This window comes from Hyaena hyaena, unplaced genomic scaffold, assembly GCF_003009895.1.
Source record: "Hyaena hyaena isolate Hyena2069 unplaced genomic scaffold, ASM300989v1 scaffold_41, whole genome shotgun sequence".
NCBI lineage: Eukaryota > Metazoa > Chordata > Mammalia > Carnivora > Hyaenidae > Hyaena > Hyaena hyaena.
This window is the reverse complement of record NW_024080673.1, coordinates 1,337,655-1,362,274: the sequence shown is the minus strand read 5'-3', so window position 1 is coordinate 1,362,274 and position 24,620 is coordinate 1,337,655. Positions and strand designations below refer to the sequence as shown.

Below are 24,620 nucleotides of genomic sequence, written 5' to 3'. Positions count from 1 at the left end.
GAACTACACTATCATGACCTGAGCCGAAATCAAGAACCTGATGCTCAACCAACTAAGCCACCCAGGCACCCCTCAATGCTGTATTTAAAAGATAGCAAAGCACAGAGAGAACTGAGAGGAATCAATAGTGACAAAACTTTGGAAGCTAAAAAGCAGACAGATGCTTAGTAACTGATTAGCCAACCTGACAGCTCCCAAGGTGGAAGTATGTAAAGTTGAGAAGCAAGCGGTTTAGAATAATGTAAAAAAGGCTTAGGAAATGGTGCTAAGGGAAGTGAGGTTGAGGGTGTGGCTACACAGGAAGATTGGTGAAAAGAATATTTAAGTAGTTGATTATGTCCCAGCACTGATCTAGATCTTCTCAGTACCTATTCCACACAATAAGTACTTCTCCAACCTACTCTGGCAGAAAGCAAGAGATTTATCTTCTGGAGAACATAAAACAGAAGGTATATGGATAAAGGAATCCCACACTGATGGTAGGCTAGTCTACAAAAATCAAAGGGATTAAATAAAAGTTACATAATAAATGTGGAGATCTGTCCTTCTCCCTCAGCCTTCTTCTTCCATGTCTTCAAAAAGACAAAGAGGCCCATGTCTTCTACACCGGAGAACAGAATCACATAGATTGATTATATTCTAGGGAATCTGACAAGTCAAAAGGAAAAGATAAAGATTCTAATATTGAGGGTTCCTTAACAAGACATCCAGTCAGATCATCCTTTATTGAAGGCCAGAGTCTATAGCCATATCCGTGTACAGTTTTCAGTCAGTGTAACTAGATTACATTTATAAGACAATAGGATGCTACAAAAAAGGAATGACTAAGAGGGAAAGGGACGGAAGTACTCTTGGATATTAAAAATCGAATAGTAGAAGTTAAAAATTCACTGATTATGAAGCTGAGAAAATCTTCCAGGAAGTAGATAAAAAATAACCGAGTAAATATAAAAGTTTAAGAAAATTAAGAGGACTAAACCAAGAGGGCAATACATGAATAATGAAATTTCTAGAAACAACAGAGAAAACAGAGGAAAGAAAATAATCAGAGAAATTAAAAAAAAAGTTTTACAGAACTGAAGGGCAGGGGTTTCCAAAATGGAAAATGGGATAGGTCCTCTGAGGATCCATGGATGAAAATGGACTTAGAGCATGGTCTATCATCATGAATATTAGAACATTGGAAACAAAGAAATAATTCTTTAAGCATCCAGGAAGGAGAAGAAAATAATTAAGACAAAAAAAGATTTGAACTGCATTGGATTTTTCAACATCTGTACTAGTAATTCTGAGAGAAAATGATTCCTTCCTTCCTTCCTCCCTCCCTCCCTCTCTCACTTCCTTCCTTCTTTCTTTTTCCTTCCAGAGTGAGGGCACGAGAGGGAGAGGGGGATAGGAAGAGGGAAAAAGAGAATTCAAAGCTTCTCTCAAGATATGGGGCTTGATCTCATGACCATGGGGTCATGGCCTGAGCCAAACTCAAGAGTTAGATGCTTAACCAACTGAACCACCCAGGCACCTGAGGAAATTATTTCTAACTAAGAATTATACCCAGACAAATTAAAAATCAGGTATAAAAATAGAATAAAGCCATTTTCAAATACACTCAAATAACTGATGACAGCTAAAGACACAAAGTAAGCAGTAACACAAACCAAGAAGCAATATAAACATGTTCCTGAGGGATTTGAAGTAAATATTAAAAAAGAACCGCAAAACCAAAAAAACAGCTAAAAGAACAGAAAGTGGTTGCCTCTGGGGAATAAGTTTAGAAGACTGTTAATTTTTGAAATAGCTGTTTTTCTTCATTAAACTAGTATCGTATGTAGCTTTGGTAATTAATAATAAAAAATTTAAACAGGGATATTTCCAAATTGAAAAGTACCTATTTAAAATTAATGCACACAACTATAAACTCATAGGACTGATTTTGTCTGCTACATTTTGTATGTATACATTTTCCAAACAATAGAAATTCATCATACAATGAGACTTAATGGAGGCCATTAAGAACTTTAGCCTTGGATTTCAGTGCCTCAGAGAGTGAAATGAAGTCCTCTCAAAATAAAGAGCTATAAATTCCAGATATGTTGCCATGGTAACTGAACCACTTTAATAAACCGCTTGTTTGACTAAAGAGCTGTATTTACTGTGATAAGTCTTTCAAAAAACACATGTCAAGTCGGAGTATTTTTAAGGTACATTCATTTACCATCCATTGCAGACTTAGAAATTATACAACCACTGCACCCCCCATCTCAGATGCATTCCCTGCCTGAGCAAGCAGTTTCCGTCAGAGTCCCCTCCACTGATCTCATCCCTTCCTCATTACAACCAGAAACTGCTGATGCCAAAGCCCAAGTGTCCTGTTACCCACTCCTTCTAATCACTGGTTTAGAAGGGCTTATGGTTAATATTAATATTGTAAGTTCAATTATATAATGGGCTAAACAATCTATTGGGACCAACCTAAGTAACTTAACCGTCATTGTGACCTTGCTTCCTAGAGAAAGAGAACCGAAATATCTATGTAACAAACTTTAGGATTTCCATTAGGTTCTTACAACAGGACTGCAAAGGATTGCATTTTAAGATGTACCATACGAGCATGTTAACTATTCTGATTTTATTCTAGTTAAAATTGTCATTGCATTGTCATATTTTACATTATCTTGGCAAGAAGATGCTTTCAAACTATCTTAAGTGCAAATTAGGTGGAATGGTAGGTCCCAATCAGTACTTTCGTTATGCAAGTTCAGGTTTTGCAGAAGTTGCAAAAAATTTGTGTTCACAATCTTACTTTACTGAAACTGTTAGTCTAAGCTCTAGTTTAAATAATGAAGACTATACAGTACATCTCATTTAAAGAAATGCAGAAATGAAGATATAATATATGCTAATATCTGTTTATTAAATTGTTTTTAGTAAATAGGTGTACATCATAGTTTTTGAAGTCAAAGTAGTTAAAGAAAAGCCTCAAGTACATTAAAGACCTGATGAAACTTACTTGATTTTAAGTAATTTTAAATTATCAGCTTTTAATCAAATGATAAAAGGGAGAAATAAACAATGAAAAAAACATCAGATCTGCATTATGACACAGACTCTGTCCATGACCAAACATTAGTTTGGCTTCCCTGATTCCTCTTCTTGACTAGGCCTCAGCTTGTCCTGGCCAGGTCTACACAGCCCAGTCTTAGCAAGAATCCTGTGGAGTCAGTTTATCAAGAAAGCCCCCACCCTTGCCACCTGATCAACCCTTGATATCTGATTAAGTTCTTCATCCCCTACTGAAGACATTTAAGTCCTTGGCCTTCTTGAGCAAGAATCTCCCTGGCCTTAATGTCTCCTCTTAGTGATTTTGCATCTACTGACCCCCTTCATGTTACCTGGTGGCTATAAATCCCCACAGGTTCTTGTTGAATTCAGAGTTGAGTAGTCTCTCTTCATAACTGTAAGAGTTGACTCCTTTGTAATGATCTTGAATGAAGTCTTCCTAACTATTTTAATAAGTATCAGAATGATTTTTTTATTTAGCTGATACAAATTCCAGCTAAGGAATTTGAGCATGTAAAAGAAGCTCCTCCTTAAATTCTTAAGTCCTTAGACACCAGAGCAAATGCAGTTTTATTTAGATAGAGGGTGGCCATGTGCTTTAAAGGAAAGCTCTTTGAGCTCTTTTAAATCAACCTAGAGTGAATTTTGATTGGTTTACACAAGCCTAGCACTTCCATTCTCCCTGCAAGTGATTCTGACTAATAAGAAATGGGAGAAGTCTGCAGGGGCCTTCCAAAAAAAATCCTCACTGACAAAGTGACCCATAGGAAGCCTTTTTCTTGCTTTGGACATTATGGTCTGTACATGGTATAAGGAACTGCAGTGGCCATCTTGGGGCCTATGGAAGCCATTAAGGACAAGCAGCAGCTACCACACAGTCAAAGCAAAAAGACAGAAGAAGCTGGGTTCTTTTTTTTTTTTTCTCTTTTAAATAAGACCTATGAGATCTCATACATTACTCTTCATCTTCAGCCCAACCTTTTTTTTTTTTTTTTTTAATTTTTAAAAATGTTTTTATTTATTTCTGAGAGAGACAGAAACAGTGTGAGTAGAGAAGGGTCAGAGAGAGAGGGAGACACAGAATCTGAAGCAGGCTCCAGGCTCTGAGCTGTCAGCACAGAGCCCGATGTGGGGCTCTAACACAGGAACCGTGAGATCATGACCTAAGCCAAAGTGGGATGCTCAACTGACTGAGCCATCCAGGTGCGCCATGAAGCTGGGTTCTTTAAACAAAACACAAAAACCCCACAAGGCCTTTATTGGGACATATTTCATATACCATTAACTTCACTCACTTGAAGTGTATAGTTCAATGGCTTTTAGTTTTATCCACAGAGATATGCACACATTACTATAGTCAGTTTTAGAATATTTTCATTATCCTAAAAAGAAACTCTTCATCTCTGAGCCCTGATACTCCCATAATGGTTTCTGTTTCACCCCCTAGCTCTAGACAAACACTAATCTACTTTCTGTCTCTATGAATTGGAGTATTTTGGACATTTCACATAAATGAATAATACAATGTAATCTTTTATGACTGGCTTCCTTATTAGTATAAGGTTTTCAATCCATGTTGCTGCATGTATCAGGATTTAACTTCATTTTATCGCCAAATAACATTCCATTGTATGAATATATCGCACTTTATTTGCCCATTCATCAGTTGATATCCTCTCTGCTTCTTTTGTTTTTATACATTTATCTTGTTCACCTCATAGTATTTATTAATTTATCTGTGATTATTGGTTTAACTTTTATTCTTTAAAATTATCTTGTAAGAGGAAAGTATGAAAGTAAAAGAATATGTATTGCTTATTCACCCCCAATCCACACTGTCCAGCCCCACAGACCACCAGAAAAGAAAGGCTAGAAATGTGTCTTCTGCTATCCTTTTCCCTGGCCCATGGCTCTTAATTTAGAAACCTCTTTATCAGCCTGAAAAAAGTATTTTCAAATCTGTGGTAAATACTTTCAAATCATTAGAAGATAGCCTTCAGGAGAAGAATGGTAGTTTCATTTTGGACATTTTCACTGAGCCTCATGCCAAAAAAATAATAGTTTTACTTCCAAAGAAGGTTTCAATGAACTAATGGAAATGTTTTCTTATTTCTAGGCATGTTCCTTTTTTTCCCTATCATTTCATTTAATTTTTTTCATGAGTGTATTCTTTAATCTCCATTCCAAATGTCCCTCATCCCTCCACCCACCTCCCCTCTGCTAACCATCAATTTGTTCACTATAGTCAAGAGTCTGTTTCTTGGTTTATCTCTCTTTTTTTTTCCTCTGCTTGTTTTTTCATTTCTTAAATTCCACATATGGGTGAGATCATATGGTAATTTTCTTTCTCTGAATGACTTATATCACTTAGCATTATACTCTCTAGTATCCATGTCTCTCTATCCATGTCATTGCAAATGGCAAGGTTTCACTCTTTTTACGGTTGAATAATATTCTTATGTGCATCTGTATACCACATCTTCTTTATTCATTCATCTGTTGATGGACATTCGGGCTGCTTCCATAATATGACTATTGTAAATAATGCTTCAATAAACACAGGGGTGATTGAATTAGTGTTTTTGTATTTTTGGGGGTAAATACCCAGTAGTGTGATTACTAGATCACAGGATAATTCTATTTTTAACTTTTTAAGAGAAACCTACATACTGTTGTCCAGAGGGGCTGTACCAGTTTGTATTCCTACCAACAGTACAAAAGGTTTTCTTTTTCTCTACATCCTCACCAACACTTGTTTCTTGTGTTTTTTATTTTAGCCGTTTTAACAGGTGCATTTCCCTGATTTTGAGTGATGTTGAGCATCTTTTCATGTGTCTGTTGGCCATCTGTATGTCTTCTTTGCAGAAATGTCTATACGTGTCTTTTGCTCATTTTTAATTGGATTATTAGTTTTTTGGGTATTGAGTTGTATCAGTTCTTTATATATTTTGGATAGTAATCCTTTATTGTATGTGTCATTTACAAATATCTTCTCCCATTCAGTAGACTGCCTTTGAGTTTTGTTTACGGTTTCCTTTGCTTCCCCTTGCCTCAGGAGACATATCTGGGAAAAAGTTGCTAAGACTGATATCAGTTCAAGGACTTTTATGGTTAAAGGTCTCACATTTAGGCTCCTTTTGAGTTTGTTTTTGCATATTGTGTAAGAAACTGGTCCTATTTCATTCTTTTACATGTAGCTATTCAGTTTGCCCAACACGATTTGCTGAAGAGATTATCTTTTTCCTGTTTGTTTATTCATTCCTCCTTTGCAGAAGATTAACTGACCACATAATTGTGGGTTTATTTCTGGGTTTTCTGTTTCATTCCACTGATCTATGTGTCTATTTTTATACCAGTACCATACTGTTTTGATTACTACTGCTTTGTAATATAACTTGAAGTCTGAGATTGTGATACCTCCACTTTTGTTTTTATTTTTCAAGACTGCTTTGGTTATTCAAGGTCTTTTGTGGTTCTGTACAAATTTTAGGACTGTTTGTTACAGTTCTGTGACAGTGCTATTGGTACTTGAGGGGGACTGCATTAAATCTGTAGTGGCTTTGGGTAGTATAGACATTTTAACAATATTTGTTCTTCCAACCCATGAGCATGTAATGTCTGTTTCCTGGAGTGGTCCTGAATCTCTTTCATTAGTGTTTTATAGTTTTCAGAATACAAGTCTTTAGCCTCTTTTATTTTTTTAATGTTTTTAATTTATTTTTGAGAGAGAGATAGAGACAGCATGAGCAGGGAAGGGTCAGAGAGAGAGAGAGGGAGATACAGAATCCAAAGACAGGCTCCACGCTCTGAGCTATCTGTCAGCACATAGCCCGACGCGGGGCTCAAACTCACAAATCGTGAGATCATGACCTGAGCTGAAGTCAGACGCTTAACCGACTGAGCCACCCAGGAGCCCCTCACCTCTTTGGTTAAGCTTATTCCCAGATATTTTATTGTTTTTGGTGTAAGTGTGAGATTGTTTTCTTAATTTCACTTTATGTTGCTTCATTATTAGTGTATAGGAATGCAACAGATTTCTGTACATTGACTTTATAACCTACAACTTTTATCCTTTAAGAATATATCTGTAGATAGAAAGCTAGTACTTTTAATACATCTAATCTTTTAAAACTGAGTTCTACAAGCAGCCCATTTCACAGTGAAGCAGAAGGGCTATAATACCAGGAAAAGAGGGCAACCCAATTTAATACTTTAACCAATAAAAATTTAAAAAAGAACCTGGGATCCTAAGCTTTTCCATAAAACTTTTTGGAACAAGATATAATATAGCAATCATTTCATCCAACCATTCTTTCTAGTCTTCCTTTCCCTCCCTCCCTCCCTCCCTTCCTTCCTTTACAATCTGAGTCCTTGAGCGCGTCGCTTGAACTCTGTGCTTTAGTTTCTCCATCTATAGAAGGGGTAAAGGGTAACCTACTCCTCATGGAGCAGTGGTGGGAGTTAAATGACTTAGTGCACAAAATATGTATGGAGTAGTGCTTGGCCCATTGTATGCATGGTAGAAGTACTGGCTCTTATTATTGCTGTATTTCCCCAACCACCTGCAAAAACCACTTCAACCTTTACTATTTTCTTCGAAATCACAACCTATGCCTTTTGGTTTTCAAATATCCCACTGCACATAGAAAAAAGAATTCATCATGTCAACATTTTTTTTCCTTTTGTTGCTTTCATTCATCCTCATTTCCTTTCCTTTTGTAATGAGAGGTATTTCTTCTCTTCTCCAAGGCCAATCTCCCCATCTGTGATTCCAAATTTAACCATTCCTGCCACCTCAAAACCCCTGCACGACTCTTCCTTCTCAAATGGATATTTCTCCACCTTTATTAAAGTCCTCCATACCACATGGCCATAGAGCTAATATACTCTCTCTTTCCTCCTCTACAAGGATAACATGACTGTTTTATTTGCACTTTATTATTACTGACAATATCCTTACTAATGAACAGGAGGCAAAATGTGCCTGGTTCCCTTTCCTACACAAAAGAACTGGCACAGGACAAGGTTCTCTTCAGTCTCACAAAACTCTGATCCCTGTGCAGCAGGGAATATTGCAGTGGCCTCATTATACATCACTGCATATTATAAATAGGATCCCACCTGTGTGAAGCTGCTGAGGTAAAACAGCAAAGAGGAAATGCACTCTGTGCATAATGGAAATGTGTTTAGAGCAGTTTGCCTTCTAAAAAGTTTTTAAGGCACTAAGGAGTGCTGTCATCCCCAAAGTGACAAACTTTAAATTATGGGTTGGTTTAAATCTTTTTCATAGAAAAGGTACTGGCATTTCTCTTAAAAGGTTTTCTCTGAAAATGAGATGTTGCAATGTACCAGAAAAACACTGAGAGTTGGCCTCACCATACCACTTATAACTGTCCTTTTTTCCTAGGAGAATACTACACTGATCCTAAATCTAAAGAATTTGTTCATTTTAATCTATTGTATTCTCAACAACTATTACAAAGTAATAAAAATAATGATATAGAAGAAGCAAAGTAATTGCAATTATTTGGGATCCTTAACTAAATTGACTTTACCAGTAACATTATTTTACCTTAATTTCCTTTGTTCAGTGTCACTACTGTCAGCCTGGACTTCCAGTGTGACATCCCAACTGGATTCTCTGCTTACAAGCTTGTCCCTTCCAGTGCATTCTCCACATAGCTACAGTTCCTTTCCCAAGGCACAAATCCAATCATTTTACTCTATTTTACTCTATATCTCATTGCTTAGAACCCTTAGGATGAACTATAAACTATGAACTGTGACTTTAATGACAGGGTCACTGCTCTCTCTGATCTCCAGCCTAGTCTCAGAAATCCTTCCTGATACTTCATGCTTTAGCTATGATGACCTACTTTTGATTCCCTAAATATGCCATTTCTGGTTAATGTTTGTGAGTTTGCACAAACTATTCATTTGTCTTGACATACACTCTATCAATCCCCACCCACTTCGATTTCACTTTCCCTCCATTCTAGTTGGCTAAACTGAACTTCTTCATTCCTTCTGATACCTTTTCTGATCTCTCGAGACTGGGCTACAGGTCTTCTCCAAGGTGCTCCCAACACATCTTGTTTTTAATTTAAACACTAAATATACTGGGCTATCATTGAAAATTTATTTTACTGTCTTCTCCAACAGACTGCCAAGTTCCTTCACAGACAGACACTGCATCTTGTTCAACATGCCTTCCTATCACCAAGCATGATCCTTGCTAGACAGCAGGCACTGAAATATCTGTTGAATAAGTCATGAAAACACATAGCCAAAAAAACGAAGTCTCAACACTAGTATGCATACAACATAGTAGCCAATTTATAATCTGTTATGTTCCAAAAGTCCATTTATAAACTGGTTTGGTATCACTCTGAAACACATTTTCTCAGAGAAACATTATTACATGTAGTCTCAAACTAGCTACTTCCTCCAAAGTATATTTCATCTATAGTGTAGACAAACTGTATTATTTACAGTTACCACAGACCCTGACTGTTGAATATCACTAATGCTGGGGAAAATGTATTAAGAATTCCAACTCAGCAATGCCATGAATTAATTATTTCTGGCTGCAGCCCAGGAATAGAAATACATAGTTCCAGTTTACACAGCTGGTTGAGAGCAAAGATTCTAACAGGGAAGGAATGAAAAAGGACTAAATATCAGGGATTAGGGTAGCAAGGACTGGTTTTCTGCTGCCATTAATCTTTGGGAACATTTCTAGTCTGGGGAAAACTGACTTTTCCTCATCTTTTTTTTTCTTTCAAGGATCCTAGGAATCAGGTGCCAATTTTCTACGGATTACCGACACTTCTCTGACATCCAACTAGGGTATTTCACCACAGATATGAAATTATCTAAAAGGTTCTCATATACACCCTTTTTCCTTAAGCAAGCATTCTGTACTCAGTATCAAGTACTGAGAAAGCTAAGCAAGCAAGAAAACAAGAAAAAAACCAGCTATTATATCTCAGTAAAACAACAGTTATCAAATAAAAGAAACGTAATTATAGCTCAACTGTGAAATGTTTAACAAAGTCATTATATTGTAAACAATGAGCACTGATCAAACCAAAAATTTTAACATGGCAAAATGGAGCAGGGGAAATGTACTGCAAATATTTATTTTCTTCCCAGCTGTATTTTACATTTTTATTTTCATAACAAAACAGGTAGAAGGAGAATTCCAAGCAGGATCTCACTGTGGGTGCAAAGCCCAACACAGAGCTCAATCTCACAAACCCTGAGATCATGACCTGAGCTGAAATCAAGAGTCCCATGCTTAAATGACTGAGCCATTCAAGTGCCCCTCAGGTAACTTTTTATCTATGGTGCAATGGAAGGCTCATTTCCCCTCCTGTGGATATTCAATTGTCTCAATAGTATTCTTTGAAAAGACTATCATTTCCCTATTGAGTTATCTTATCCCCTTCCTTAACATCAATTGACAATCTATATGAAGGTCTATTTCTGGACTCTCTTTGCAAATCTAAATAACTATCTTTATGCCAATATCACAAAGTCTTAATTACCGTAACTTTATTCTAAGTATTTATATCATGTCGTGTGTGCCTTTCAACTTTGTTCAGGATTAATCTGGCTAAAGTTAAGTCCTTTGTGCTGCCTCATAAATTTTACATGCAGCTTGTTAGTTAATTTCTGCAAAAGACTACAGGGATTTTGATTAGCACTGCAGTGAAAATATAAGTTAATTTACAGAGAATGGGGATCTTAAAAATACTGAATCTTCTAATTTATGAACATGATCTACCTTGCCATTTATTTAAGTTTGCTTTATATTCTCTAGACCATGTTTTGTAGTTTTCAGTTATACTTTGTTGAATTTATCCCAAAGTAGGTCATGTTTATTGATGTTATTGTAAACTGTATTTTTAAAATTTCAGTTCCAATATTTCATTCCTAGTGTATAAAACTACAAATGATTTCTGTATTTGAACATGAATCCTGCAACCTTGATAAATTCACTCAGTTCTAGTGGCTTGAAGTATTCTTGGATTTTCCATGCAGACAATCATGTTGTCTGTAACACAGACAATTGTACTTCTTCCCTTTCAATCTGTGTACCTTATATTTGTTTTTCTAGTTTCATTACACAATTGTAAGAACAATGTTGAACCAAACAATGTTGGACAGAAGTGGTGAGACAGACTCTCTTGTATTGTTCCAGATTTTAAGGGAATAGCATTCTGTCTTTGAGCGTGAAGTATGATGTTAAATCTAAGTTTTTCACAAATGCCTTTTATTCAGATGATAAAGTCCCTTTCTATTCCTTGTTTGCTGAGAGATTTTATTATAAATGAATGTGGCAAGGCAACTGTTTGAGCTCTGAGGTTGAGGATAAGGAGGTGTGCTACTGGCTGAGAATAGTTGGAGAGCACTGCTGGCTTGGTTCCATACCAAGTGAGGCTGTAGAATGGTCTCCATAGTTGCCTGGATCCTCTGGTCTGACTTACTAGATGGTCAGGTCTGGGTGTGATGTTTGGTTATAGATGGCGTAATGAATTAGATTCCCTGCCCTGGAAGGGCAGTAAGACAGAACCCAGGGATTGTAAGGTTTATGGTTTGGGGACTCAAATCAGGCAAGAGTATATACTGGTCAGCTGTAGCCACTAGTTTTGCTGCGCAGATGGGGAAAGCCATAGGCTGTATTCTCTGCTCAAATGCACTGTAAGCAGGGCTACTAGATGGGCTACGCAGATACCATATGCTCTGGAAGGTCCCCTGACCAGGTAGACTGGAGGCTACCTCCAGTTACTCATTCAGTAATGAGTGGGGCTACAAATTAGTTTCCTGTCTGAGCACAGTGGGAGAAGCAGCTACAATGCTAGTAAAGCTCCTTACCTCAGAATCCCTAGCTGAACAGGTGCCTGGCTTTGCTCTACAAACTATCAACTCTGTCTGCCCTTCCCTTGGCTCAGGTGCTGGGGGCTACATAGCTTCCAGGTGTTCTTACTAGCCCTTCTGGTGAGATGAGGCCAGGAACCAGAGTGGGTAGGTACAGTTATGTCTCACCCTTGCCTCAGCTGGGAGGAGAGTGGCTGCTCCAGGCAACTCTCAATTTCCTGAAGAGGCTCTCTGTTTGGGAGGGTTTGGGAGATACAGTCAGCCTTAGATATGAATTAAGGCCCCTGCCAGTGCTTAGCACAGGACTCCTCATGCCTGGAACTGGCTTTGCTCTGGAGGCAATCAGCTTGGCCAACTTGTCCCTTGGCTTGAGTGTTGCTATGCTGCACAGCTTCCTGATGTTTTCACCCGCCTTCTGGTCAGATGTGGCCAGGAGACATTGTCTACAGAGAGTGGGGCTATGACTAACCTCCCTGCCTGAGCAGGGGCAACCTGGGCTCTAGGGTGAGCAAAAATCCTCACATGAGGATCTGAATCACACAGATCTGTACCCTGCTGTGCTCCTTGGTCAGAGTATGCCACTGACCTGGTTTTGCAGATGAGCAAAGTCACCCACTGGGAAAATAACATGGATGCAGCAGGTACAAATTGAGTGCACCAAGACTTAGGTCCCGGTTATTCCAAGTTCCTCCCTGTTTATCTGTTACTGTCAAATTCCCAGTGACTGAGCCTCACAAACTTCCCTGCAATCTGCATGGATAAAGATCAAAGTAGTGGCTCTGGCAGGGTAACTCACAATACTGGGGTGGGGGGTAAGGTGGTGCTGCTGGCACTGGTTATTCCTCATGGATTTTCTTTTCCTGCTGGAGGAGCCAAAAGCTCAGGGGGTTATATCCCTGAATGGTGCTGCAATAGCCTATGGGGATGGGTATGCAGTCAATGTGCAGCCACTTTTCTTACCCTTCTAATGTGGTCTGTCTTGGTCTTTAGGGTATAGAGGGGGGTGGTTTCAGCCTTACCCTTGTGTGCTAAGATTCTCTTAGGGGTATCTTCTTCTTGAATGCTTGTTAGTTATTGTACTTGTGACGAGTAACAAATTCAGGAACAACCTATGTTGTCATCTTAGTGACCTATCAATTTCCTCTTTAATTCTGGTAATAATCTTTGTTCTAAAGTCTATATTATCTGATACTACAGTATTTCACTTCAGTTTTCCTTTGACTATTGTTTGTATGATACAACTTTTTTTTCACCCATTTATTTTTAACCTTTAGCCTTCATATGTAAAAATAACTTTTTTGCAGGTATCATGATTTATGCAATGTGACATTTCCTACCATTTACTTGGTGGGTTTAGATCATTTACATTTAATATATTTATTGATAAAACTAGTTTAAAACCCAATATCTAGTTAGTTGTTAGACTGACCCAGCTGCTCTTTTCCTTTCTTTTCTGCCTTCTTTTGGATTAACTTAGATTTTTTTTTTTTGGTCATTAGATTATTGTGTCTACTATCTGTATGATTTGAAATGTTTTATTTTGAAATAATTTTAGACATGCCAGAGGTTGCAATAAATATATAGTTTCTGTGTAACCTTAACCTAGTTTCCTGAATGATAATTTCTTATATAACCATAGTACAATATCAGGACTAGGAAGATGGCATTGGTATAATAATATTTTCTATCACCACAATTCCACTATTTTGAAAATGTTATAAAAATGGTGTCATGACATATAAAAACTTCTGAGACTGGCTTCTTTCAATCAGTATAATGCCTCTAGATTCATCCAGTTGTGTTTATCAATAGTTCATTCCTTTTTTGTTTTTAAGTTTTATTTTTGAGAGAGAGAGAGAGCAAGAGAGGGAGAGAGAGAGGAGAGAAAGAGAATCCCAAGCAGGCTCCACACCATCAGCACCAAGCCTGATGCAAGGCTTGAAGTCACAAACCTCAAGATCATGACCTAAGCCAAAATCAAGACTTGGACCCTTAACCAACTGAGCCACCCACACACTCCAATAGTTCAATTCCTTTTAATTGAGTAGTCTATTGTATGGATATATTACAATTTGTTTGAAGGACATTTGGACTTATAAAGGAGTGTGTGTAAACCAAAGTTTTCATTTCTCTAGGATAAATATCCAGGAAATTAAGATTTTTTTTCATTACATTTTATCTCCTATATTGGTTTATAAATGGACTGAAATAATTTTCTTTTTCTTAGATTCTGTTTTTTTATTTCTAGCACTTCCATTTTACTGTCTTTAAAATGTTCATATTGCTAGGGCACCTGGAGACTCAGTCAGTTGAGCGTCTGACTCTTGATCTTGGCTCAGGTCATGATCTCATGGTCCTAAGATCGAGCCCTACATTAGGCTCCATGTTGAGTGTGGAGATGGCTTAAGAATGTCTCTCTCTCCTCCCCTCCCCTTCCCCTGATCGCACGTGATGCTCTCCCTCTCAAAAGGTTTAAAAATAAAATATTCATATTTCTCCTGAAATTCCCCACCTTTTCATGTATATTGTTTACATTTGCTACTAGATCATTTAACATATTATTCATTGCTTACTGAAAGACATAGTCTAATAGCTCTACAGTCTAGGTCATTTATCAATTTGGCTTTATTATTTGCTTTATCTCTTGAAAATGGATTAGTTTTTTTTTTTAAATTGCTTTTGTTTATTTCATAATTTCTATTACGTGCTAGAAATTATGTGTAGAATAACAGAACTTATATCCAGAAATGGGCTTTTTTCTGGGGAGGGGGACAGGATGATAGTGTGGGAAGGAGTGAGACAATCTAGTCAGTATTGAGTTTTATTTAGGTTCTCTTTTTGTTACATTTACCTTCAATACACAACAAACTTTGAACTCCCCCAGCAATGGGACACTTCTACCTTGTGTGTGCCAAGGTTTTTTTTTGTTTGTTTGTTTTTGTTTTTTTATAGGTATTCCAGCTGCACTCTTAGCCTCCAGTTGTCCCTACATGCCTACACTGTAGACACATGTCTCTCTCCCTTGAAGGACTGATCTTTATGGTTTCTCAGTGTTAAATTCTAGGTAGGGGGCAACTCAATGTAAGGTAGGCCCCTTGATCCAGCTGTGCCTTAAAGGTGGGACTTTCCTGGAGTTTCTGACTCTCCTTGCTATAATGGATCTCTGTCTTATAACACTGCAAGATCTTGACTTCAACAGGGTTTTCTGCCTAGCCTGTATGGGTAGATAGCTTTAGTTATAAACTGGCACGCAGAAGCAATTTTGCTTAATATAAGGTTCTGGAAATAGGTACTGTGCTTAGTGTTCCACTAATGGGGGTGTCTATGACCTAATCAGTACCTGGTAGAGGGCAGTGGAAATAAAGCTTCTGAGTGAGTATGGACTTGCTGTGTCAAGCCCCCTGTTATTCTGAATAGCCATGATAGCTCATGATCAGTCTTTATAATTTTCTTAAAATTTTAGCCATTTTCTTTTTATCTACTTTTGTGGTAACTACCCTAATCCTAACCTTGCTCTGCCAGGTAATACATTTTCATGTTTCATCTTTCCTTTCAACAAACTCAATAAAAGAAGAAAGTTTTCTGAACCTGAGAAAGCCTATCTGTGAAAAACTTAAAGATAACACCATAATTAATGGTGAAAGGCTGAATGCTTTCCCCCTATGGATGACAGCAAGGCAAAGTTGTTCAGTCCTATCACTTCTATTCAAAATTGTATATGCGGGGTGCCTGGGTGGCTCAGTCGGTTAAGCGTCCGACATCGGCTCAGGCCATGATCTCACCGTTTGTGGGTTCGAGCCCTGTCGGGCTCTGTGCTGACAGCTAGCTCAGAGCATGGAGCCTGCTTTGGATTCTGTGTCTCCCTCTCTCTCTGACCCTTCCCTGCTCATGCTGTCTCTCTCCCTCAGAAATAAATAAAACATTTAAAAAAACAAAAAAAACCCCAAAAACAAAATTGTATTTGCATTCCTTTATGTACAGACAAAATGATGTTCTATGTTAAAAATCCCAAGGGATTTATCAAATATCCATAAGCATTAATAAGTGAGCTCAGCAATGTCAAAGGATAAAAGTTCAATAAACAAAAATAGACAATAATTCTATATTTAGCAATAAAAAGTAGAAATTTAAATTAGAAAATACTGTTTACAAGTGCATAAAAAACATGAAATCACTAGAATAAATCTACTTGTATAAATCTAAAATGTATTCACTGAAACTAGAAAACAAGGCTGGGAGTAATTAGACACTGTTTCCATGGATCAGGAAATTTAATAGTACTAAGAAGTCAATTCTTCCAAATGAATTCATAGATTCAAAACAATTCCAAAAAAATTATACATACCTAACAAGATAATTCTAAAACTTATCGGGCTTTTTATAAAATTTAAACTGTGATTTCCATATGACCCAACAGTTCTATTCCTGGTTATTTACTCAAAAGAAATGAACATCTGTCTATATAAAGAACTGCATGTGAAGGATCATAGCAGTTTTACTCACAGTGGCCAAGACTGATAAGATACCACCAAATGGCCATTAACTGGTGAGAGAATATTACTCAGAAGTAAAAATGAAAAAAATATGACATAGGCAAAAACATGGATCATATTCAGAAGCTTTCTGCTAAGTTAAAGAAGCCAGACACAAGACTATATACTATATGATTCTGTTTTTGTAACATTCAGGAAAGTGCAAAACTACAGAGATAGAAAGCAGATGTGTGAATACTGAGGCACAGAGGGTGGATGTGAGGGAAAGGACTGCAAAGGTGCATGAGGGAACTTTTTGTGGTAATGGAAATACTCTATCTTGATTGTACTGGTGGCTGACTCTATGTATTGGCCAAACCTCCTCAGGCTATACATTTTAAAAGGATAAATTTCACAGAATGTAAATTGTACCTGAATATACCTTACTTAAAAATAATCTTCTAAAAAAATCTCAGAAATAGAAAGGAATGACACTCATTAGCATGTCTAAGTTCTACCATGCTAGTAAAAACAACAATGTGTGATGAATCTACTTTATATTCATACTGAGATTTAAAAACTCTAACACCTCTAATTTGCACTTTTAGACAAATAGAATATGAGCACATCCATCTCTGTAGGGAACAAGAAACATAATACCAATTAAAAATGATTGACTTAAATTAAAAAAAAAACATTATTTGTAGCAATTATGTAGCAAAAGCCACAGAAAAATCTGATGAGAAAGATGAATATATGCATGTCCTTCAAATGAAGAAGTGTAGGGGTGCCTGAGTGGCTCAGTCGGTTAAGTGTCTGACTTCCATCATGATCTCGCAGTTCGTGGTTTCGAGCCCCACGTCGGGCTCTGTGCTAACAGCTAGCTCAGAGCCTGGAGCCTGCTTCAGATTCTGTGTCTCCCTCTCTCTTTGACCCTCCCCTGCTCATGCTCTCTCTCTCTGTCTCAGAAATAAAAATGAAAAAACAACAAAAAAAACACATTTAAATGAGGAAGTGTAAAGCTTATTATCTCTCATCAAAGTGTACTCATATATTAGAATGGATCAGTATATGGACTGATATAATGGTGTTCTTTATACCACTGTTTATGTTGAATGTGTCTGATTTTTCCATAAAAGAGAGTTAAAAAAATTAAATGGCAATGACATGCTGTAGTATGCAAATAAGCTGGTGAAATAAAAGCATTAAAATACATTAAATAATTTGTATCAAGACAAACACATGATGTCCCAGCAATGAATACCTTGGCAATAGCAGTTTGTTTAAACATGCGAGTAATCAATCCCATGACAGTCTCAGTGGCACCTGAATTTGGAGCTCTCATTAATTTTTCCCACTCCTCAAAGCTGGTATTCAATTCCTGTGTGGGAGAAAATAAAAATGTTTAGAAATACAACATAAAGAACAGAAGAACAATCAATTAAATAATGTATCATGTCCTACTCTTTTTGTTTTTTCTTTGGAAAGATATAAAAAGAAAATTCCCAAAGATGCCAATGTGTTCATTTAAAAACATCAATATGGGGCACCTGGGTGGCTCAGTCAGACCAACTTCAGCTCAGGTCATGATCTCACAGTTTGTGGGTTTGAGCCCTGTGTTCGGCTCTATGCTGACAGCTAAGGATTCTGTATCTCCCTCTCTCTCTACCCCTCTCCTGCTCGTGCTCTGTCTCTCAAAAATAAATAAACATTATAAAAACCTTTTTTTTAAAACATCAATCTGGATTCAGGTCAGTCACATGTTCACGCCGATGACAGAAACCAATGAAAAGCTGTAGGTGAAAGTTAAGCCCTTTGCTAACACCATAAATCGAACAATGAAAGCTTCCCCATAATAAAAAACATTTTGTGAAGTAAAAATAAAAGTCTTCATACATAAGAAAGGAAAACAGTGAAAATGTATATGGTAGCAGGTACTTTGATAAAGAAATATGATTTCATGTAAATAAGCATAAAGACTTGAGGAATATTAGCTAAATAAAAATGTAATATAGTCATATACTGACTCTTTTTTTTTTTTTTTTAGTTTTTAGTATCTATTTATTTATTTTGAGAGAATGAGTGTGTGTGCAAGGAGCGGAGGGGCAGAGAGAAAGGAGAGAGACAAAGCCCCTAGTAGGCTCTGTGCTGATAGTGCACATGGCTCTCTATCTCAAGAGCCATGAGATCATTAGCTGAGCTGAAAGTAAGAGTGTGATGCCTAACTGACTGAGTCACACAGGTGCCCCTCTTTTTCTTTCTAATGCTAACATAATGGATAAAGAAAATCGGATCATTTTATTTTACCAATAACATATTGTTCAATGTTTACAAAATGTCTACCTTAAACTTTCAAGATAAAACAATGCAATAAATGTCTTTGTCAACAAAGTCTCATCCAGATTTAAAGCAATTTCAGAGAATATATAAGCACTGTGTTCTCTAAAAGTAAATGTAGGTCAGGATTTCTAAGGAGCTTCACATCTTCCAACATGATCACAGAGTCTTAAGATTTCAAGAAGAAGCCTACCTCCAATTTACTCTAGAAGACAGCTCATACTTGAAAAAAAAGCCTAGAGCAAGAAACACAACTTCCCTTCCTAATTATTGGGCTTTACACCCTATAGACTCTTAGAATTCTTAATATTAAATCTTTGTTGCAGTTGAAGTGGTTCTTTTTTTCTATAGTGAGCAGAATTTTTTTTCAATCAGGAGGATACTGAATCTTTTCCATTAGTTGATGACTGAAGTTAAATATCTCCTATTCTCTTCTTAAAATGATACAAAGTCAGTTCATATGTTCTATTAATTAAACCTGTTTTAAGAAAGCAGATTTTTCCTTCTATGAAATATCAATATGTACAATCCTTCATAGTGTAATTTAAAATGACTTAAAGTAAGACTTCAAATTGGGACACCTGAGTGTGCCAGTTGGTTAAGTGTCCAACTCTTAGGTTTCAACTCAGGTCATGATCTCATAGATCGTGAGTTCAAGCCTCTCATCAGGCTCTCCACGGACAGCGTAGAACCTGCTTGGATTGTCTCTCTTTCGCTCTCTCTCTCTGTCCCTCCGTTGCTCACACACCCTCTCTCTCAAAATAGATAAATAAATAAAATTTAAAAAGAAAAAAAACTTCTAATCAAACACATGTTCTTACCTTGGCAGCTGCTGATGGAAGATCAAAGGGAATACGCTGTCTGACTTTAGGGGGCAGCTGGGTTAAAACGTCAGTCTTCAATCTTCTGATCATTATGTCACTTAATAGGTGATGAAGTTCACTCAGATTTGATGCTCCTCTACAATCCCACTGAGGCCTTTTACCAAAAAATCTGTTAATGTGCAGAAAAGTTATGTTGCAAAGCTATTAGAACAGGAAAACAATTTATCCAGTGTGTTTTTCCTTTTAATAATAAGGAGCCATGACACTGTTTTTACTGTTATTTCTGAATGCAAATTAGGTTCCAAAAGCTCACCTTGAGAAACAGTCATGAATAAGATTACGCATTACTCTCAGCCACAGAAAATGTTAATTGTCTAACATACTGTTTATGCTGAGTTAATGCAAGACTAGAATGAGTGGGTAACTGTAGGTACCACTGGAATTTTGGGTGGGCTCACAAATGGCAGTGTGATGAGCAGATCTAGTCCCAAGTAGGCACTAAGTGCCAGTATACCAGCTAGTCTACATAACAACCAAACCACCTAAAATAGCCATAATCTCTAAGAGAAGGTATTTCCCACTGAGCTGTTAAGCATAGAAGATTCATCACTTGGTGATCTCTTCTTCCTTTGAAACCACTGAACAGAAAGTAAAGGAAATTAAAAAAAAAAAAAAAAAGGACACACACCCACTGTGAAAGAGAGAAGAGGAGAGAAAACATCATCAGCTAAAAAAAATCTCAACACATATTTCTAAGTCAATGCTGACAGATCAATGGTCTGTCAAAATTTGGCAAAAGCAAGGAAACCACACTTAAAGTGCTTGCAAAAGTGAACACGTCCTCTAGACCTTTGAGATCAGAAGTTGGAAGCACCAAGCACTGAGGGCAGGTGTAAAGACAAGAGCTGGAATCTACTGGATCTATTGAACTTAGGCATCAAGAGAGCTGGCCTAATAATATCCCCCTATCATTATGACAACTTAATAACCTTCCCACAAAATTCCCAATCATCTTCTAGGGCCCGTACTACTGAAGATAGCTGGTAGAAAATAATTAACAACAGAAAAACTCCTGTTAGGTTGTATCATGATTACTGATACTAATAATTAAATGACTATCCATTTTAATGGGATTTTGGTGTTTTAGGACAATAGTGTCAATTTTAGGAACTTGAAACTTGTTAACTTAATTTTTTTAATTAAATGTATTTTGATAACAAATATACAAGAATAGTAAGACAACATTAAAAACATGCATTTGCATGTAGAATCAACTAGAAAAGTAGAGTGGATGTAACTACTGTATGATGAAATAATAGATAATATTTGGTGATTAATAAGAAATTAACTTATTTATTATTTTTTTTATTTTTTTTTGGGGGGGGAAGGGCAGACAGAGAGGGAGAGAGAGAATCTTAAGCAGGCTCCACACTGGGTAGAGGAGATTCAATGTAGAGCTGGATCTCACAACCTGTGAGATCATGACCTGAGCCAAAATCAAGAGTCGGAGGCTTAAGCAACTGAGCTACCCAGAAACCCCTGAAAGTCACTTGTTATTAAAAAAAAAAAAACCAACTAAGTGTTGGCATTGTAAAAAAAAATACTAGATTTATTTATAATTGCTATAAATTATTTTATTGAAATTTGACTTCCTTTAATGTCTTATGTCCACAAATTCATATGAAAATTTACATACTAATGAAAATGGAAGAATAACTTGCCAATACCCAATTATGTCACCATTTTTTCTAACCACAGTCATATAATTTGGTACATCTTGACCTCCTGGTTAAAAAAAAAAAATCTAATGTTCAGAACTACCAACAATGGGAAAAAGAGGTTGGATCTTTTGTTTTTTGAGAATGAAATGTTTACAATTAAAATGAATTCTTCCACACACTCTCCATCTATGCAATACAGGGTACAGGTATACAACACGCTAGGTGGAGGTCTTCCGGCACAAATGTTTCACAATGGCACGGACAGCACACAGATGTCTTCACACAGGCCAACCACATGGGCCTCACTTGCCTCATTTGGAGCACCAATACTTGTGCTCTGAAAGGGCAACTCTGTTTAGAAGTCAGAACAATCTGATTTCAGATGCCACTGTACTTGTAACAGGCTTGTGACAAAAGGTTTCCTCACTCCTCCAGGAAGGGATGCACTATGAAGAGAAGCTTTTGTGGCCAGCTGCCTCCTGAGTACTTTACCATTGATTGATTACAAGCCCCGTGCTTAGTATGAGCTATGGTTGAGAGAAATCCTTTCTCCCAACACTCTTTCTTTTTAGGCTGAAGTCAGACTGCTAGAAACAGCACTCTTTAGAGTGTTGGCAAGACCACATGCTTCTGAACATCCTGTCTTAAGTTTGGGGTGCAAAGGGGAAATGACATGGGGAGGGGAGGCTAAAATATATGCCACCTATAAGTGTCTAGTCTCTTTCTGCTAAATTTGATGGTAAATACATAGGCTTTTAGAATAGCCTGTTCTTTTCTTTAAGCAGCTTTACTGAGATATAATTTAAATGCCATACAATTCAATAATTTAAAGTATACAATTCAAAGATTTTTCATATCCTCTTAGTTATGAGCAACCATCACCACGGTAAATGTTAGAATGTTCTCACCATCTCAAGGAGGAACCCCATAATCTTTAGCTATCACTCCCTTAACCACTGTCCTGCCTCTTTAGCCCTAAGTAAACAATCTATTTTCTATCTCAAAGAATTTCCCTAAACTTTCATATACAGAGAGTTATATACATGTGACTGTCCCCCCCACTTTACTACTTACATAATGTTTTCAAGGTTCACCTGAGCTGTAACACATATTCATTTTTTTTAAGGCTGAATAATATTCCATTATATGGACCTACCACCCCATTTCTCTGTTGACATACACTTTGGTTGTTTCCAACATTTGGCTTTTATAAATAATGCTCCTGAAAACATTCATGTACAAGTATCTGTGTGGACATATATTTTTCATTTCTCTTGGATATATAAACCTAGGTGTTAAAAAGCTGAGTCATATGGTACAACTACATATAATCATTTGAGGAAGTGTCAGACTGTTTTCCAAAGCAGCTGTATCAGATTACATTACCACCAACTGTATTCAAGGGCTCCAATTTTTCCAAAGCCGTACCAATACTCATCATTTGACTTTTTGATTCCAGCCATCCTAGTGGAAATGAAATGGTAGCTCACGGAGGTTTTGATTCACATTTTCCTGATGATTAATGATGCCAAACATTTTTCTGTCATGTGCTTTTGGCCATTCGCAGGCCTTTTTTAGAAAAATGTTTATGCAAACGCTTTGCCATTAAAAATTTTTTTTAATGTTTATTTTTTTATTTTTTTTTTTTACGTTTTTTTTTTTTTTTTATTTCTAGGAGAGAGAGAGAGAGACAGCATGAGCAGGGGAGGGTCAGAGAGAGAGGGAGTCACAGACTGAAACAGGCTCCAGGCTCTGAGCTGGCAGTCAGCACAGAGCCCGACGCGGGGCTCGAACCCACGAACCGCGAGATCATGACCCAAGCGAAAGTCGGACGCTTAACCGACTAAGCCACCCAGGCGCCCCATTAATGTTTATTTTTGAGAGAGAGAGAGAGAGAGAGATAGCGAGTGGGGAGGGGCAGAGAGAGGACGAGAGAGAGAATACCAAGCAGATTCTGCACTATTAGTGCAGTGCCCCATGTGGGGCTCGAAGCTATGCTGTGAGATCATGACCTAAGCTGAAGTTGGATGTGCAACCACTGAAGCCTGATTCAAATAACAGTATTTTACCAGAGCATAACCTGATAGGATTTTATCAGAGTCTGACTGCTTTGGAAGAGAAATACCTAACTCCTTCCCCTGTAGCCATCTTTTCCTGCCTACGTGGGAAAAGGCCACTGAGAAGCACTGGTTTATTTCACAGTCCAGGCACAGGAGTTCAACAAAAAATTGAGACCAATAGACTAAAGAAAGCTTCCCCTCCTTCCACAACTTATACCACTACATTATTAGAAGTCATTTACTAAAGTTCTTTTCGCTTGGTTAATCATGTCCGCCTGTCAATAAAAAAATATTATAAGGCATATTGAAAGGTAAAAAACAGTCTGAAGAGACAGAACAAGCATCAGAATCAGAGTTAGATATGTCAGAAATGCTGGATTTAAAAAAATATGATAAATGTGATAAGGATATGAATGGGAAAGGTAAACAAGCAAGAATAGGTGGATAATATATGCAGAAATGTGGAAATTCTAAGAAAGAATAAAAAGGAAATGCTAAAAACCATAAACAATGTAACATAAACGAAGAATGCCTTTGATGGTCCCATTAAGAGACTGGACATGGGTGAGAAGAGACTCTCTAAACTTCAGGATATGGTAATAGAAAATTCCAAACTGAAAAACAGAAGGGAAAAAAAAACTTGGGGTACCTGGGTGGCTCAGTTAGTCAAGAGACTGACTCTTGATTTCATCTCAGGTCATGATACCACAGTTTGTGACACTGAGCCCCGTGTCGGGCTCCATGCTGACAGCAGAGTGCCTGCTTGGGACTCTCTCTCCTTGTCTCTTTACCCCTCCCCTGCTCTCTCTCAAAAAAAATAAATAAACTTTAAAAAAAAGTTGTTTATTTATTTAAAAAGAATGGTGATGGATGGTTGCTTATATTAATCTGTGTCCTCCATAGTCCCCAAATTACCTTCCCAAAGCCCACCAAGTCTATGAATCTCTCTTTTTTTTTTTTAAAGTTTATTTATTTTTGAGGGAAAGGGTGGGGAGGTAGATATAATAAAGAATCCCAAGCAGCCTCTGCACTGTCAGCACAGAGCCCAATACAGGGCTCAAATTCACAAACCCTGAGATCATGACTTGAGCCACACCAAAAGTCAAATACTTAACTGACTGAGCCACCCAGATGCCCCATGTTTATGGATCTTATTAGCTAAGAGTACCTGTGGTGATGACATATTGCTTAGTATCTTGAGCTGGAGGTCTTTTAAGCACTCAAGGCCTAAGAATTTTCAAAGGCCCATGAAGATTTTTAAAAAAA

General features: G+C 37.3%; 1 protein-coding gene across 2 annotated transcripts in view; it reads right to left on the bottom strand.

Annotated features, from left to right (window-relative positions):
- ZRANB3 (zinc finger RANBP2-type containing 3) overlaps window positions 1-24,620 on the bottom strand; it is a 285,634-nt gene that overhangs the window by 61,799 nt on the left and 199,215 nt on the right. For both annotated transcript variants that reach the window (XM_039229949.1, XM_039229948.1), the window contains 2 exons: window positions 19,571-19,742; window positions 17,677-17,793 (listed from right to left, as the gene is read on the bottom strand). In XM_039229949.1, coding sequence (XP_039085880.1) covers window positions 17,677-17,793; window positions 19,571-19,742 — 289 coding nt within the window. The remainder of the gene's footprint in view (window positions 1-17,676; window positions 17,794-19,570; window positions 19,743-24,620) is intronic.